The sequence below is a fragment of the Henckelia pumila genome, chromosome 3, assembly GCF_033568475.1.
Source record: "Henckelia pumila isolate YLH828 chromosome 3, ASM3356847v2, whole genome shotgun sequence".
Taxonomy (NCBI): Eukaryota; Viridiplantae; Streptophyta; class Magnoliopsida; order Lamiales; family Gesneriaceae; genus Henckelia; species Henckelia pumila.
Window position 1 is genome coordinate 29,266,243 of NC_133122.1, and position 17,900 is coordinate 29,284,142.

A 17,900-nucleotide genomic window follows, 5' to 3' on the forward strand; every position below is an offset into this window, starting at 1 on the left:
GATCCATCACTCCTGTCCGCACTTGCTGGAATCCCATAAGCCAAATCTTCAGAAATCCTGCCGATGATGATAGTCTCTGGGAAAACTAATTGCTGCATCATCACCTCTTCCAAGGTCTCATCAATCCTATAAGGATAACCCAAAGTCTTTATTAATATATCCCAAGTCTCTTGCATGCATATGCTCTGATACCAATAAATGTAGCGACCCTACCCGGATCCACTACCTAATCAGAGTTAAGAGCATAATTAAATATGCATTTAATAAATCGCTGCGGAAGACTTAAATAAAAACAGACCGGCAGAATACAACCGCTTAAACCAATTCGATTTATACAACCAAATCGAATAAATAGCCTAAAGGCAAAACATACAGCAAATCCTGTTGTCTTCACTAGTCACTGGCTACTCCAAGCTCGGGGTGCTCAATCCTGCACCTACACCTGCCCCGTCGAATGGGGTGTCCAAATACACAGAAAAAACTGGACGTGAGCTCTAAGCTCAATACGAAAGCACTGGGTAAAACATACAAATATGATGCATGCAAATGATAGATATCCATATCTGGGATAACTGTATATAACTGCTCAGTAATGGCGCCTAGGATATGAGTGGTACAACCCGGGGAGCAAACCCTGCGTACACTACTCATTCCTATAGGACGTGGACCGTATCCCCAGATGCTAGCCACCCATGACCCGTCAGTCAATAGGCCCTAGACATCAACCGTCCAGACAGGGCTAAGCGGCCCTACGTGGCTCATCTCACAAATATGGATAGGCACAATATGATATGCACGTGCTGCATAATAAATGACATACAAAATGCAACATATAAGCATGCAAAACCCGCTGGCTATCTCAGTCTGTACTTGCGTACCTTACTACAGGCAGTCCTAGCAGTCCCACTCTAGGTTCCCAGCCTATATCAGCTCTACAATGCAAATATCCATGCATCATTATTTAAGCTCTAAAAGCCTTAACTAAGCTATTGCATACTCCTAAATAATTTAAGGAGACCATAGCTATACCTGCGTCCGTCGTCAGCCCGCTGATGATAATTGCCTCAAAACTAGGCCACAGCTCCGCCTCGACGCCTGGATCGCTATGCCACTTCCAGATTCCCAATAGGATGCCTAGAACTCCCTAAATCTGAGTTAGAAGGCTTAGGAATCAGAGAGAAGAGAGGGAAAGGTGCACTTTGAAATGAAATCTTGGCCCCCTATTTATAGACGGAGTTCGGAGCCTCCGAACCCGGTTCGGAATGTCCGAACACGATCGGAACCTCCGATCCTGTCTTCGGAGCGTCCGATCGCCCCAATATTACGTCAGCCATGACGTCACCTTGCTGACGTAAGCGATGACGTGTGCCCTGGTCCCGATTGGAAAGTCCGATCTTGCCGACGGAGCTTCCGATCTCGATTGGAGCCTCCGATCCGAGTTCGGATCCTCCGATCCAGTTCGGAGCCTCCTGACTTGGTTCGGAGCTTCCGAATCCTCCGGACCTTCGGGACATTTCCGGCTACTTTCGAGTGTCCTGAATCCATTTTTGGACTCCGTTAATCTATTTGGAATTTCCTTAATCATGTTTTTACTTAATATAAACATGATTACACGATTAATATACTCATTAATCGCTAATTCTGGATACGGGTCACTACACATGGTTAGCTTTGAGGGAAAGATGTAGAAGTGAGACTCGGTTTAGAAGTCGATTTCAGCATGCCAATCTAGTTTATGTTAGAACATGTTTAGTTATCGAACTTCATCGTTATATTGTTGTTGCATGTTCTCGACTTTGGTTTGGTTGTTGAACTCCAGAACTCATGTTTTAATTTGAGGAATCATGTTTGTAACGCATGTTTATGTTTTGAAATATTTTATGGCTTGATGTTCTTGATTTTGGCAATTTCTAGCACCGGAGCAGCCAGGGAGGCGCGCCCACGCGCCTGCGCCCCTTTCCGGGCAGGGCGTCATGCGCGGCCACGCCTCGGAAGGGCGCCGTGCGCGCCCGCGCCTGATGAGGCACGGCCGCGCGGGCCCTTAAAAAAAATTTCTTGGCTTTTCCTTGCTTGTTAGTTTACTCCTTTATTAGATGTTTAGAACCGAGATCTCACAGAGATGCACCAGTGTCAATAAGTACGATAGCAGGTATACCATAAAGTAGAAATGTACCTACGATGACTTTCTCATTCTCCTCTACAGCCTAATCATGCCTCAAGGCAAACACCTGACCAGAAGCCCGCGGCCTCAAATGAGAACTCCTAGAAGACTGTCCCTGCGACCTCTGCTGAACGGTGGCCTGAGAACCTGATCCTGAACCAGAACCGCCTCCCCCAGATAGTGGACAATCCCTCCGGATATGACCAACCTCTCCACATCGGAAACAAGCTCCAGAAGCTCTACGACACTTGTCTGATGGATGCTTCTTCCCGCAATGGTCGCACTTGTCCTTCTTCCCAAAGCGAACAACACCTCCAGAACCAGAGGAAGAAGTAGATCCGGACTTCTTGAAAGATTGGGCACGGGGACCCAAAGAACTAGCAGGCCTCGACTGAGAAAAATACCTGTTTCGCCGAATACTGTCCTCTGCCTAGTGACAACGGCTCACCAAACCCTCGTAGGACATGTCATCACCGACCGCCACACGGTCATGGATCTCAGGGTTAAGGCCCTGAAGGAACAGATTATACTTCATCTCAGAGCTGTCAGCAATCTCGGGGCAATAGGATAGCAGATCAAAGAACTTCTGCTGATACTCGTCAATAGACATGGCTCCCTGTCGCAGACTCATTAGCTCGCCCGCCTTTGACTGACGGAGTGCAGGAGGAAAATACAGCTTCTGAAAAGATGTGCGGAACTCGGCCCAGGTGGCCACTCCTTTCGCCGTAACAAAGGGTGCAGAAGTAAACCTCCACCACCTACGAGCTCGCCCATCAAGAAGATAGCCAAGGGTCTCCATCTTCTGCTCCTCGATGCAGTGGAAAGTCTGAAAAGTCGTCTCCATGCGGTCTAACCAGTTCTCCGCATCCTCCGGAGACTCACCTCCAACTAAGGGCTTAGGTGTCATCTGCAAGAATCGGCGCACGCTAAAACGTTCCTCATCACGACGACGACGATGACGGTCCCGATGATGCTCACGATCGTCATCTCCCCAGCGTCCACCTCCACTATCATGGCTACTCTGGTCATCGTAGTTCGCCATCTACAAAAGTACCTCACGGTTACCTTATGCAGAATCTAAATCCCAAGAATACTATGCATGCTCTGATACCATAAATGTAGTGACCCTTACCCGGATCACCTACTAAACAAAACTTAGGCATGCAATTAACTTAATTAAACAGAAATCAGAATTCAACTGCGGAAACCATAACATTTATACAATCCCAAGAAAAGGAATCTGTAAATATCCAATAATATACAACCAAATCGAATAGCTGAATAAACCCAAAACAACAGAATAAAAACCTAAACGAAGCTCCAACTGATCAACCACTGCCTAGCCCCTCTTTGATCCACCCGCCTCGTCCAATCGCAAACCTGCCCCATGGAATAGGGTGTCCAGAAACACAGAGTACGAGACGTGAGCATAAAATACTCAGCACGAGAGTATGAGTATACATGCATGCAAAGTGAACTCTCTATAAACTCGAGGTCAAGGATCAGAGAACAAAGACAGACCGGGCCCTGGTATGTAGCACGATGTGCCGTCGCTTCAGGAGGTGGCTCCCATACCAAAATACCAGTGGATATGCTGGACCCAAATCTATGGAAGTCGAACCACTAACAGGATAGGGTAAAACCCTACTATAGACATCTCGAACGAGATAGCTCAATATGCAAATGTATGCAGCATAAATCAGTGACATATAAATCATGCATTCACATAATACATACATACTCAGTCAAGATATCTCGAACAGTACTTTCGTACCTCAAATACTAGGCAAGTGCTATCAGCCCTAGGTCCATGCCTATAATCCGCGCTACACTGCCAAATGATATTATTATCATTATAGCGCTCTAAAAACCTTAACTAAGCTAAAGCATACTCCTAAATATTTTTAGGAAGTAAAAGCTATACCTTCGTCCGTCGTTAGCCCTTTGATGTCGATTGCCTCAAAACTAGGCCACAGCTTCGCTACAACACCTGGACTGCTATGCCACTTTCGGATTTCCGATGGAACGCCTAGAATTCCCTAGATCTGGACTAGAAGGCTAAGGAATTGAGAGAAAAAAAAGTGATTGGTGCGACTAAATCTGAATCTCGGCCCTCCTATTTATAGACCACGATCGGAACCTCCGATCCTCGATCGAAACTTTCGGACATCCTCATCTGCCACGTGTCAAAATATCGTTGGTTGCCTTCGGATTGGGTGATCGGAACGTCCGATCCTGATCGGAGCTTCCGATCCTGCCACACGTCATGCCTGACGTAATACCATCGGAGCTTTCGATCCGTCCGATACCCAATTTGTTTAATTAGCATTGATTAATCCCTTAATCACTGATTTTGGGTACGGGCTACTACAGAAATTATCATCACTAATATCATAATGCGATCAAGTTACTAACTTGACCACACCAACTTCATCACATCCTTATACATGCTCTTAAGGGCCCCGCCAATTGCACAACTTTTGATCTAAAATTTCAAAGAGATGGTTGAACAAATCACACAAGATTGAATATCATTTCCGATGTCATTAGCAGTTTTTCTTTAATTATCAAATAAATCCTACGAACTCAGAGCCCAGAATCAATGTGTTGAAAGAAGCGAGATTCACCTCCAAAGGGTTATCAACTTGATCGCCCCATTAACTCCTCGCCCCTCCAAGGGGCGAGGAAACAGCACGCGGAAATGTGGGTGGGTTTCGCGCGGAGAGTCAACCCACAATCTTCTTTTTTTTAAAATTTTTTTTCCATGCGGGGCCCACCATTATTTGTTTTTTAATTTTTTTCACAACGGGCCCACCATTATTTTTTTAAAATAAATTGTATAAAAATTCAAAAAATTTAAGAATAATTAATAAAAATATTTAAAAAGGTCAGCGACTATATTGCATTTTATTTACTTGTGTCAAGTATAATTCATGTGTATTTTTTCATGTTTATGTTTTTATTTTGAAATATTATGTATGCCTTTAAAATTATTTTTTTATGTTTTAAAAAATATTGTTTTTATTTCTTATATTTATGTGCATTTTTAAATTTAATTAAGTTTATTTTTGATTTGTTATAAATTTGTGTATTTTATTATGTTTTAACAACATTATTTAATATATTAAAAAAATAATATTCCAACATCACTACACAATTGTAGAAACATACAATGAGGTTATCAACACTGACATCATCATGCGATCAAGTTACCAACTTGACCATACCAACTTCCTCACATCCTTGTACATGCTCTCAGATCTCCAAATTTGATCCCACTGAGTTTTCGTAAGCTCTCGCAAAAAAATGATATGCTATAAAAGAAAATACTTATATATTTTCACTATCGTATTTAAATATTTGAAAATAATTAACAAATAAATATATAATTAAATCTTTTTTATTTCTTCTTCGAAATTCAAATTTGAATATGATGTCTCTTGAAAATTAAAAAAAAAATGTACTTAAATTGATTTTTTGTAAATTCATGAATAATTGTTATCTATCTTGATACGAACATTAATATAAATATTCTTAACATGTTATCAAACAAAAATTTAACCAAAATTTATTCATTTATATGAATGACAAAAATTTTGAGTATTTCAAATATTTATTCATTCTTTGTTTTCTATTTTTTTATTACTAATAATTATAATTCTCCTTGGCCAAAACATTGTAATTTGTATGTGATGATACATACAAAAGTCAATTTAAAGACATAAGATTGTTATCTTCATTTGTATTTTATCCCAAATAACATTTCGATATAATAATCCATTTAAATTTTAAATATATTCCGTACATAATATTAATCATTTTAAATAATCAAGCACTTATATTTACTAATTTTAATAATTAATTATATAAAATAATATTATGTGCTTGCACATAGACACTAGTTTGTTAAAAGCTCGATTTGATTAGAGGAAAAAAAAAACTCAAATTAAATTCGTAATATATTAGAGGAAAAAAAAACTCAAATTAGATTTTATATATATATGTATATATATAGTTTTGATACGATGAACACCAATTATTAGCATTCATATAAATACCGATCAATTAAGGCTACAACATGTACATATAATAAATAAACGTCGCCTCTATTGATATTCACATAAATATACATTATTGATGCTCCTAGAATCCTAAGATTGGGTAGAAAAGCTTGTTCAGGCTTCTTTCCCTGAAGCCATAGAGGTAACGACATGGATGCATCGACGTATTTTAACTTTCCTCGCCTCTTTCTCATTAATTAATATTAGTTTTTGTAACTTTTACCAAGTTTCACGCGTCATTCTAGATTATATTATAATGTTTTTAAAAATAAAAAATAAAAAAATTGCAAATACTATATTATAAGTTGACATCAACGTTAATGTCAATTCATGGGCCATCCACCTTCCTAATACTTGTATGAACATTTATTGACAATTTTAATAATACTATTGTTAATAATATAAATATAAATTTAATTTAATTGCCAAATTCATTAACTTTATATATCCAACTTTTACAACAACAACAATAATAATAATAGTAATAGTAATAACAATAATAGTAATTTTATTATTATATAACAAAAGCAATATATAGTTTTCAGAAATATACATAGTGTTACAATTTGAAGAGTTTTCTTTTCTACAATAAAAATTGTTGTGATGAGGCTAAAATTATAGTAGTTAACAGAGTTTTTTTTTCACGATGATAGTACTAAGTATATGTCAATAGATTCGAATTGTTATGTTATAGGCATTGCACAACTGATCTCGCTCGCCCACATATATCATATCATCATTAGTCTATATGCGCAAACTTATATTATATCGAGTCGCCAAATACTATGTATTTAGACTTGACTCTTGAGAGGCATTCCTTAGCGAGTTAGCGTACAAGAATGAATTTCTCGCCAATTTCGTGAGTCACATGCCTTGGAAATATCAAACACGGTTGGTCCTCTTAATTTTTCATTTTCATATGTGATTTTATGCCTTTTATATGTTATTAATTATTAATTATAATAAATTATATAATAAAACCTTTATAATGATACATTATCCTAAAAATGAGTAAATCATATGTCAAATAAATTTACAGTTATAAGTACCTGATTTATATTAGAAAAAATTACATTTCCATATACTCCATAAGATTTAGAAATATGATTTTTGGGACATAATGCGATGTGTGAATAAACTTTATGTAAAACATATAATCTAATAATATGGTTTTCAAAAAAAAAAATCTAATAATATGTGAGTATTTTATTTTTTTACACAGAAACTATTATTAGACTTAGAAGATCGTTTCGCAGGTCAATTTCGTGAGACAAATATCTTATCTAACTTATAAAAAAATATTACATTTTATTTCAAATATAAATCAGGTCGACCAATCTCATAAATATAGATCTGTAACGTAAGACCGTCTCACAAAAAAGACCAGACCTATACTTTTTTTTAGCATATTATATGAGAGTATTAAGAGAAGACAAAAACTTTTGTGAGACTGTCTTACTGGTTAATTTTGCGAAACGGATCTCAACCCGATCCAAATCATGAATTTTTTTTTCTCAAAAACAAAACTTTATATGATAAATAAAAGTCGGATTGATCCGTTTTACAAATATAGACCGGTGAGAGAGTTTCAAAAGAGACCTATTAGATATATATGATGTGCACAAAGCAACCAAACCGAATCGAGCCGAATAATGGTAAAATTTTAAGGCTCGAATTTGGCTCGATAAGAGTATATTCGAGTTCGAGCTCGATTCGAAGCTCGATAATTTCAAATATTTTGGTTCGAGCTCGGCTCGAAATGAAGTTCGAATTCGGCTCGAAATATTCGAACCTATTAGTGAACTATTGCTCGGATATTATGATTCGAAAAGATCGAAATGTTCGAAAAAGTTCGAAATGTATATATATTTATTATATAATTATATTATATTAATTAAATATTAAGGCTCGCGAATTATCGAACAAAATGATTTTGGCTCGAGCTCGACTCGAAAAAAAGTTCGAACATGTTCGAATTCGGCTCGAGTTCGATAAGCTCGAATACGAATCAAATATTTATCGAGCGGACTCGTAAAGCTCACGAACCGGCTCGGTTCGTTTGTATCCATTATGCACAACACAACTAAGCATAACAATAAATCTCAACTTTTAATTTTTGAGAGAGGCGTAGACGGTTGACGAGTAGTTTTAAAAAGTCAACTTAATTACAGGTTTCCCCAATTTTAACCTAGAATTTTCCATTGTTTATTTATAATTTATAATTATAATTATAATATAATTTCTTCATCCTATTCCTAAGACAAGATGAAATTGAATACCAGCCTAAATTGAATTTGCGATCTAGCGCATCTTCTCTTTTACCGGAATAATATTCAATTATTACAGGAAGAACTTAATTTTGCTCGTAATTTGGATTTCGGGAATCCCACTGGTGTAATTTTAGTGTTGTGATCATTGAGTGGTTGCATTTATTGGAGAATCTATTCATAAGATGAAGAAATCAAAGTTTCTGCAGAATCCGAAGGATATGCTTTCCAGGAGCTTCAACCCGGCCAAGTGGTAATTACTTCCCGTGAATTTTATATTCACGTTCAGTCATATTGTGGGCAAATTTTGTTTTTCAATTTCATGTTTTTAATCGTTTGATTGGCGTGCTGATCAACATGTACTTTTGAGTTGATTGATTGTTGAACTAGTAAATTTTATTCGTGTCGGTTATTGATAGACATCTTTGCGTGTTTTTGGGTTTGTTGAATTTGAGTGCGATGAATTGATTTGATGCAGCAAGACATCGCTGAGGCTGGCGGGATCAAGGCTGAAGCTGTTGAGGAACAAGAAAGAAGTTCAAGTCAAACAGATGAGAAGGGAAATAGCACCGTTGCTTGAGTCTGGTCAGGATCGGACGGCCCGAATTCGAGTACTGATCTATGGCTCCCTTTCTTTTATCGAGATCAATATCTTATGAAATGCAATGTGTTCTGTTTCAATTTATTATTATTATTATTATTAAATTGGTTCCGTCATTCCGTGTCTCGATTTGCAATGCGAAATACATTTTGCAATATATGAAGCCCTTGAACTAATGTATGCTCTTAAACTTTGAGGAATAAGGCCCTATAAGGAAATGGTGTTGGAGATTCTGTAGTGAGAGGGAGTCTTTGTGGAAAAGGATTGTCGTTAGTAAATATGGTTTTCAAGAGAACGGTCGGGATGCAGGTTTAGCTGCGAATGTGTCATTTAGGAGTCCTTGGAAATTTATTTTGAAGATATACCCGGCTTTTCTCCAGTCAATGAAGGTGGTGGTTAGAGGAGGAAATAGTATCTTTGGAGGACAGGTGGTGGGGGATTCTTTCTTTCAGGAATTTTATCCATCCTTATTCCAGATTTCTTTGGTTCATAATCAGCCGGTCTCTGTCTTTTTTCAGTCAGACTCATCTCACAACTTTCAAAATCGTTCTCGGAATTTATACTTTCGTCGGGATTTGAGGGATGATGAGGTGTTAGAGTTGAGTGCGCAGTTGGAATCTTTAGACAGGGTTAGTTTGATTGAGGGAGTGGATGATATTAGGAAATGGGTGTGAGATTCTTCAGGGCTTTTCTAAGTAAAATCTTTTTTCGATCCTTCTTTCTGGACAGTACTTCTCCGTATTTGTCTATTTATCCTATTATTTGGAAATCTTCAATCGTCTAAGGTGCAAGTTTTCTGGTGGACCGCCATGCTTGGAAAACTACGGACGTGTGAGATGATGCAAAAGAGGTTTCCCCTTTGTTCACTGTGCCCGAGTTGGTGTGTGTTGTGTAGGCAAGAGGTGGAGACTCCGGATCATTTACTCATTCATTGTCCTTTTATGAGTTCTCTCTGGTTCGGAGCTTTTGAGGAGTTAGGCTTGGTACGGGTATCCCCAAGTTCAGTTAGGGATTTATTTGAAGCAAATCTTGGTGGAAATCTGGGCATGAGGGGTAGAATCTTTTGGATTGTGTTAGTTCATTGTATTTGTTGGATGGTTTGGTTGGAAAGAAACAGGAGAATTTTCGATAATGGAGAATAACCGGTTGGCGATTGCTGGAATAAGATAAAGTTTACGGTTCCATTTTGGATTTCAAAGACAAAAAAGTTCATAGACTTTTCAGTTTCAGATTTGTATAGGCCATAGGGATTGGAGTCTTATATTATGCTAAGTTGACTCCGGTTTTTATCTTTTTTTGTGTGGACATCTGGTCCACTCTTCGCAATTATTGCCTTTTATCCAATGAATATTTTAGTTTCCTATAAGAAAAAAGGGGCTTCAAAATGATTTTCCAACATTCTAGATTGTAAAATATTCTGGCATCTATATTTATGAGAAAGAGTGTGGATTATCATAGAAAAATTATACTCCTTTGTTTTGAAGTTGGTCTTTGAGATTGATACCAAATTTCATCAAGAGTTGAAATAGTGAAAAAATTGGGCATCATCTTTTTTTAGCCTAAAATTGGTACTGGTTGTGCTTTAATTATAATCCATTTTTATTTGAAGAGTAATCTTGACAGAAATTTTGGCATCTATGTTTTTTAAATAGTAATCTTGAAAGAATTGTGTCATTTTAGAAATGGAAAATAAAAAATAGAATGATAGATGACCCGAACATGTTAGCATTTCATCACGAGATCTGTATGATACGATTTTGATGTCATTATGTGTAGTGGAAAAATTTGAAATCCAAGAAGTCTTGAAATTTAATTCGCATCTTCACTAAAAAGTAAAATATATTATAAGCATGCTAGGTAGGCTGTCTAAGTTATGATATTTGTCTACATCTCAAGAGGAAAACTTTTACTTTTTAACACCAATTTGAAGATATTTATTTTTTTCCTGCTAAAATCATCATATAATATTTGGGATATTCACCCTACATAGGTATTATACTCACATCTATTTTATTTAATGTCAGGTCGAACATGTCATCAGGGAAGAGAAGATGATGGCTGCATACGATCTCCTCGAGATTTACTGTGAACTGATTGTTTCACGTTTGCCCATTATTGAATCGCAAAAGTATGTATATCTTGTCTGACAGAATGCTCCATGAATAACCGTTACTAATGTTTCATAATTTAGTTCTTTCAAAATCCAAATTATCTCTTGAAGAACTTACTCTACACTAATGAGCTCATGCATCAGCATCACAACAATTACGGTAAATAAGTTTCTAGGAGACAAAGGTTTTGGCTATTTTTTAAGTAGACTGCTAGGTGTTTTCCTATTTAACAAATTTGGAAAAGAAAAAATTCTGTTAACTGACCCAATTATTTTCTGTTAAATTATGTGAACTGAACCCATTATTTTCTGTTACAAAAAACATTATTCTTCATCCAATCATTAGACTGCACATCATGATGAGACCTTGTTTTGGGCTAGAAGACCAGGAATCCTTGTGGCGTACTATTCATGCATCAATTTACCCAATAAAATGTAACTGGCCTATGAATCTTATCTATCATCGAGATCGATTTGGAAATGACTCTTTTCCTAGTTTCCAAATTTTATCAATGATTTTGTGTTGACTTGAGGATCATGGTTTAGTGTTTAATTACACTTGGAATGTAAGACATTCCATTATCCATTTGTTGGTTGGTTCTATAGGTTGAATTATTGTATATTCAGTAATCTTTTTATTAGAGCACAGGAAATTAGGATTATATGCATGTTATGAATGCTATTATTTGATAGTTTAGCCAGATGGGCTTCACTTTTTGTTGATCGCATCACGAAATGGAAGGATTTTGCCCTTCTACTTTTTCCCACAATATGGTGCATTGAGGAATATTTTTTGCCCATTTTTTCTTTTTTATCCATGGTTCCTTCGTGTTATGGTTCAGTGAACGTATTTCGTTATCTCTTTTTGTTTATTTTTTTGGTTACCACATTTTATGCTATGAGAAGGACATTCATTCGATTGTCTTGTCTTTCTAAAGTTATGATTCTACTCTCTTGTCAAGTACTGGAGTTTTTTGGGTTTATAAAAGATGGAGGCATTTTATAACTAGACAGTGAGGGCTGTGCTTGGACATTCTTTATGCATGCGTAGTGGTGTGCAATCTCTCTTTAAGTTATGATAAGTTATTTGTGCCTATTTCTGTTAGCATGCAACATAAAATAATTCTCCCATTGTTCTAAGGCTTAATAGTTTATCTGTTCTCTTAATTTTTTATGTAGAAATATCCCCATTGACCTGAAAGAAGCAATTGCAAGTTTAGTTTTTGCATCACCAAGATGTGGAGATGTACCTGAACTTCTAGACATCAGGAAGCATTTCACTGCAAAATACGGGAAAGATTTCACAACTGCAGCTATAGAACTACGTCCAGAATGTGGTGTCGGCCGCATGGTATGTTCTGTTATTTATTAGTTCTTGAAGTTCACACTCGAGAAAATAATGATGGGGCTCTACTCAGCACCCTAAAATTTTCAATTATTATTTGATTCTGATTTTATATTGCAGTTGGTTGAGAAGTTATCGGCAGTGGCACCAGATGGACAGACCAAAATTAAAATTCTAAGTGCTATTGCAGAGGAGCATAATGTCAATTGGGATCCTAAATCATTTGATGAGAAAGATCCAGTACCGACAAATGACTTGCTGGTATATTCAGTTGCTTTGCGGCAATCCACATATGATTTGATTTACATTATTATATCCTAGAGGAAGACACTATTTTATATAACTTTCTTATTTCTGGATCAATTTGTTCAATTAATCAGAGTGGCCCAAGTACATTTGGGAAGGCGAGTACTCTATATGCTGAAGCACCTCGTGCTGGAGATCCAGATATCCAAGCTCCCCCTCCCTCTAGTGACAACAAGATACATAGTACAACATTTAATGTCTCCCAGCAGGGTCCCAAAACGTTAATTGGAACAGAAAATATCTCTTCTGCACAAAATCATGGGATCAGCCTAGCTTCCCAATCAGAAACAAAGCCCCCTGGTACAATCTATGTGACTGAAGTGAACGAACTACTTACTGTAATATGGCTTGTTATTTTGCTTAACTATTTGTTCGCGATTTTTAGGTGACAAGAAGACGCAATTGTTTCAAGACTATGAGTCCTCATTGGATAGACAGAGGTGGAATATGGAATTCAAAGATGCTACTACTGCGGCACAGGCAGCTGCTGAATCTGCCGAACGAGCTAGTATGGCAGCTAGAGCTGCTGCAGAACTTTCGAACCGTGATAGAATTATGAGGCAAAATTCCTCTTCAGAGGGCCACGTTTCAATAAATGAAGGTCGTGAAAACTATGAAACATCAAAATTTGCAAGTAAACCATTCCCTGATGATTCTGCAAGCAAACCTTTTGTGGAAGAGAGTGAGCCACGGAGGGAGCAAGTTAATAGGTATGATGAGAAGACTTCGGGTAGTTTCAAGGGGCAAGGTCGTGGGAAAACAAAGGAATATGTCCAGTCAACTTCTTTAAAATCTAAAGCTTCAAAAGATAATGATACAAAGGATCACGATGTCGTAGCTGCAGGTGCACATTCTCAAAAGAACTCTTTCAAGGTTTCTAGAGGTGAAATGAGCATGAAGAAACAGTCTTTCGTGTATGAAGATGAGAACACTAATGATTGGCCAGAGAAATCTGAGAATTTTAGAGAAGAAAGGATTGGAAAACAATCCAGCGTCAACTTTTCTAGATCTGATTCTAACATTTCTGATGATGTGAATATTTTTGCGGACTCCGATGACCGAAAGTTTGGGCATGTTGCTGGTGAGGATTCTTTTGTGGATATTGGTATGAAGAAACAGTCTATCAAGTATGATTTTGAGTCCACTAATGACTGGCCAGAGAAATCCAAGCATTTTATGGAAGAAAGGATTGTGCAACTGCCTAGTGGAAACTCTTCTCGTGCCCATTCTATCATTTCTGATGTTGATAACATTTTTGTGAACTCCAAGGACCAAACTTTTCGGCATGAGGTTGACGAGGATCCTTTTGTGGGTAGCAAGGGAAGCATTCCTGGTGAAGCCTCCCAGATAAGCACCCACGATACTGATGCCGCAGTTTTTGACAAGTCTGATTCAGAGAGTGATGGTGGGTATGATTTTGGCACTACATATGATGAGCGAGAGTCTGTATTCCATTTGCCATCGAAATTTCCTGAGAAGTCCTCAGTAAATTCTGATTCATGGAACCCTATATCTGGCTCAACCAAAATCTTGCAGCCCAACGCCTCATCATTGTTTTCTATTAGAAAAAACTCATCGCCTGATCTTTCTGAAAATTTAGTAGCTAAAGATGCTTCAGAAATGGATAGTAATATGTCTGTGAAATTTGACTATTCCGATGGACCAAGTTCTGAAAGTGATGATGGCATGAATATGTTGGGACACACTGTGAAGCAAGACTCGAGAAATATTTCAAGTACACAAAATAGTAGCAGTCGGTCAGTTAGATCAGAAATTAAAGATAAAAGCAGAAAATCACTTGGGTCACCGTTAAGGGAAAAGAGATATTCAGGATTTGGCAGAAAACAAGCACTTTCATCTGATGATGAATTGACGTCCGAGGAAATTTTCAAGGAAAGAGAACAAGGAAAAAGTGCTTCTCCAGGAAAGTTATGCTTTCAGAAATCCTCTGCTGGTAAGAAAAAGGAATATTCAGGATTTGGCAAAAGACAGTCGTCCCTGTTGTCTGACGATGAATTAATGTCTGAGGAAATTCTGGAGGGAAGTGGCCAAGGAAAAAGTAATCCTTCAGAGAAGCTTAGTTTTCGGAAATCCTCTTCTGGCAAGCCACCCTCTAGATATGAGCAGTCTCAGATTGAATCCATTGAACATGGAGATGAATCTAATTCAGATAGTGGAGAGGGTCTAAATTTTAGAAAACTCACTGGTGGTTTTCGTCACAAGGGCTATAACCAGCCATCTTATTTGAAGAATCGGTTGGGTGGGCAATCATTGTTGAAGAAAGAGACGGAGGATGCTGCCACCTCAAATGTAAGATCCATTTCTCCTCCTGCTGTTGAGAGTCCCCGGATAAACAAAATGTTCGGTCATAAAAAGGGGACAAAAATACCAGTTCTCTCCTCGGATTCAGATAGTAGTTCCGAGGAGGAAGAATATATACAAAAGAGTTCTGGTCACAGGAAAGGGCGAGTTACTCCTAATGCAGCAGCAGAAGTTAATAAAAAATCAAGTTTAGGAGCTTCTCGCTCAAATTATGGTTCTTCTAACAATGATTTAGATGACGATGCTCTGGAGGAGTCCCATACTAGAAAAAACCATGTGCGAAGTGGGCTTTCTCGACGAACAAAAGGTCCTTCATCCAGTGCTAAACCAAGTTCTCTTCCCAATACTTCGTGGAATGAATCTGAAACTCCTGATTCTGATGCTGCTAGGCACAGAAAATCCAAAGTGTCTGGCATTTCTGAAAACCAACAAGAATCCGAGTCTCAGAGGAAGAACTCTAAAAAATTGGAAAATTATGAGCGACCAACCTCACCAAACGTGCCTTACAAGCCAGCTAAATCAAATTTCTGGGCACCTCCTGAGCAGCCCACCTCAGCAAAAGCAGCTCATGGTACATTGTATGAGTCCAAAATGAGACTCAAGTCTGAAGCGCTTGATGATGATGCTAGCGATGACAGAAAACCTGTCAAAACACGCCATAAGAAGTCTCAAGTGCTTGATTCTGATGAAGAGGATGAAAAAACGTCTACAAGAACCAACACTTCTGAGACTCCACGGAAACTGGAATCTGAAAGGAAGAGCACTGTGAACTGGGAAAATTCCGAACGCCCCACCTCTACGAAAGGGGATTCTAAGCCAGCTAGATCAAGTGTGTTCTCACCTCCTAAGCAGCACAAAGTGGCTTCTAAGCCTAGTCAGCCAAGTTTTATGGGGACACCAGAGCAACCTAACTCTTCGAAACCAACTACCTCGACAGCTAGTGAGCCTAGAACCTCTCAGACGAAGGCAGAGACTTCAGTTAGCAACGAAAATCCGAAGTCAGCAACTTTGAACAAGACTAATTCAAATAATGGTGATGGCTCTCAGAAAGCTAGCCATGTTCATCCAAAACTCCCCGATTATGATATCTTCGTACAAGCTTTTCGGAAGAATCGTACTTGAATTGCTAGAGAGTGGAATTTTTCAAATTTTATGAGTATTCTACACACAGCTCAATGGTGGTTCTGTTTTTTTACAGTTAAAGTCGGTGTTATATATTTATACGCATATGATACCTGTGATTGATGTCACATAGAGAGTGTTTCTTCTTTCTTCTTAATTATCATGTAAATTTAAAATTTCAAATTCAGCTGTTTTTATACTTTGTAGTGTTTTGTAATTTCTTACCATGCTGGAAGTCCATTTGATTCATTGGTTGTATACAAAACAATATGATTGATTTGTTTGAGCATTTTGTAGACTTTTATTGAAGCTTTCTTTGTTTACTTTTATGAGTGAACTGAACAACTAGATTGGTGCTATCATTTTTTTATTATTTTTTCCGCAATTAATTTATGTTCTCAGCTGTCGGATCAAAATCTATCTTCATCAAATGGTAATATCAAAATATCAGTTTACTAATCAAAGCACAATCCAAAAACAAATTAATTTGATGAAGATGGATTAACATATCTGCATCTCACATAGATTGGAGCGTGAAGAGACAAATAACTTGATGTTATGGTGTAACATCATAACTTTACTTTTCTATTATATTATGTCATATAATTCTTTTAATTTTTTTTTATAAGAGTTAGTTTTTTATATTCAACTTTTAATTTTTTCACATTTTTAATATTTAATAATATTAATATTCTTTGTTGATAACTCCCATAGTGGGGATTATTTCATGCTACACCTGAGTATTTTTTCTCATACGACGTGATCAAAAGTTAGTAATTGGTTATCAACAAATATGTCAACGTACATAAAAAAATTTGAAGGATCACATGATCTGATAGTATTTGATAAGGGGAGACACATGTTAAAAAAAAGAAAAAACTGCAATTTTGGTCATTTATGTTTGTCACTTTGCGATTTCGGTCTTTTATGTTTTCATATTTCAATTTTAGTCCTGCATGTTTCGATTTTTTGCAATTTTAGTCTTTTTTATTCGAAAATGATTACGTGGCACTACACACGTCAACTCCACATCAACACTGTATTGGTGCCACATCAGCGCCACATCAGAAAAAGATTAAAATTGCCAAAAAAAAAAAAGATAGCTGACAAAAACTGAAATTTATAAATATAAAGGACCAAAATCACAAAGTGACAAACATACCGGACTAAAAAAATAATTTTTCAAAAAAAAAAGAAAATAAATACACATAGTATACTATAGACCAACCTACCTCATGCTAGACTACCAAATTAACACGTGGGTTAAAATTGGGGGCAGAGGCATTTTCTAATGCTATGTATTAAAATCTGAATAATAATCCCATAAAAAACTTAAATAGCCTAATGAAATTCGACGTGATGTTGCATATATACAAGTAAAAAATTTCAAATAAACACAACTAAACATACATCACATTTCTCAAAAGTAAATTTTAAGAAATATAATCTTGAAACAATTTTTTTTTAAAATAAAAAGACATCCAACAAAAAATTACTTTCTTTAGCAAAAGTTTTTTTAAAAAAATATATATATTCCAACAATACTTTTAGGAAAAATTGCATTATTTGTGTTCAATGTTTTTTCACCTTTGGTCCTCAATATTT

At 37.0% G+C, this 17,900-nt stretch overlaps 1 protein-coding gene across 1 annotated transcript; it reads left to right on the top strand.

Annotated features, from left to right (window-relative positions):
• The first annotated feature begins 8,408 nt into the window (after window positions 1-8,408).
• Window positions 8,409-16,622, top strand: LOC140887573 (uncharacterized). The gene is made up of 7 exons (XM_073294899.1): window positions 8,409-8,742; window positions 8,968-9,100; window positions 11,115-11,218; window positions 12,380-12,551; window positions 12,666-12,806; window positions 12,926-13,151; window positions 13,237-16,622. The coding sequence occupies exons 1-7, from the start codon at window positions 8,675-8,677 to the stop codon at window positions 16,293-16,295; spliced, it is 3,903 nt and encodes a 1,300-aa protein (XP_073151000.1). The 5' UTR covers window positions 8,409-8,674; the 3' UTR covers window positions 16,296-16,622.
• The last annotated feature ends 1,278 nt before the right edge of the window (window positions 16,623-17,900 follow it).

Excerpts from the sequence above, each read along its gene's own strand:
- LOC140887573 (XM_073294899.1), top strand. The coding sequence starts at position 8,675 with ATGAAGAAATCAAAGTTTCTGCAGAATCCGAAGGATATGCTTTCCAGG. Across the intron at positions 8,743-8,967 it reads AGCTTCAACCCGGCCAAGTG|CAAGACATCGCTGAGGCTGG; the intron begins GTAATTACTTCC and ends GATTTGATGCAG. Across the intron at positions 12,807-12,925 it reads TACCGACAAATGACTTGCTG|AGTGGCCCAAGTACATTTGG; the intron begins GTATATTCAGTT and ends TCAATTAATCAG.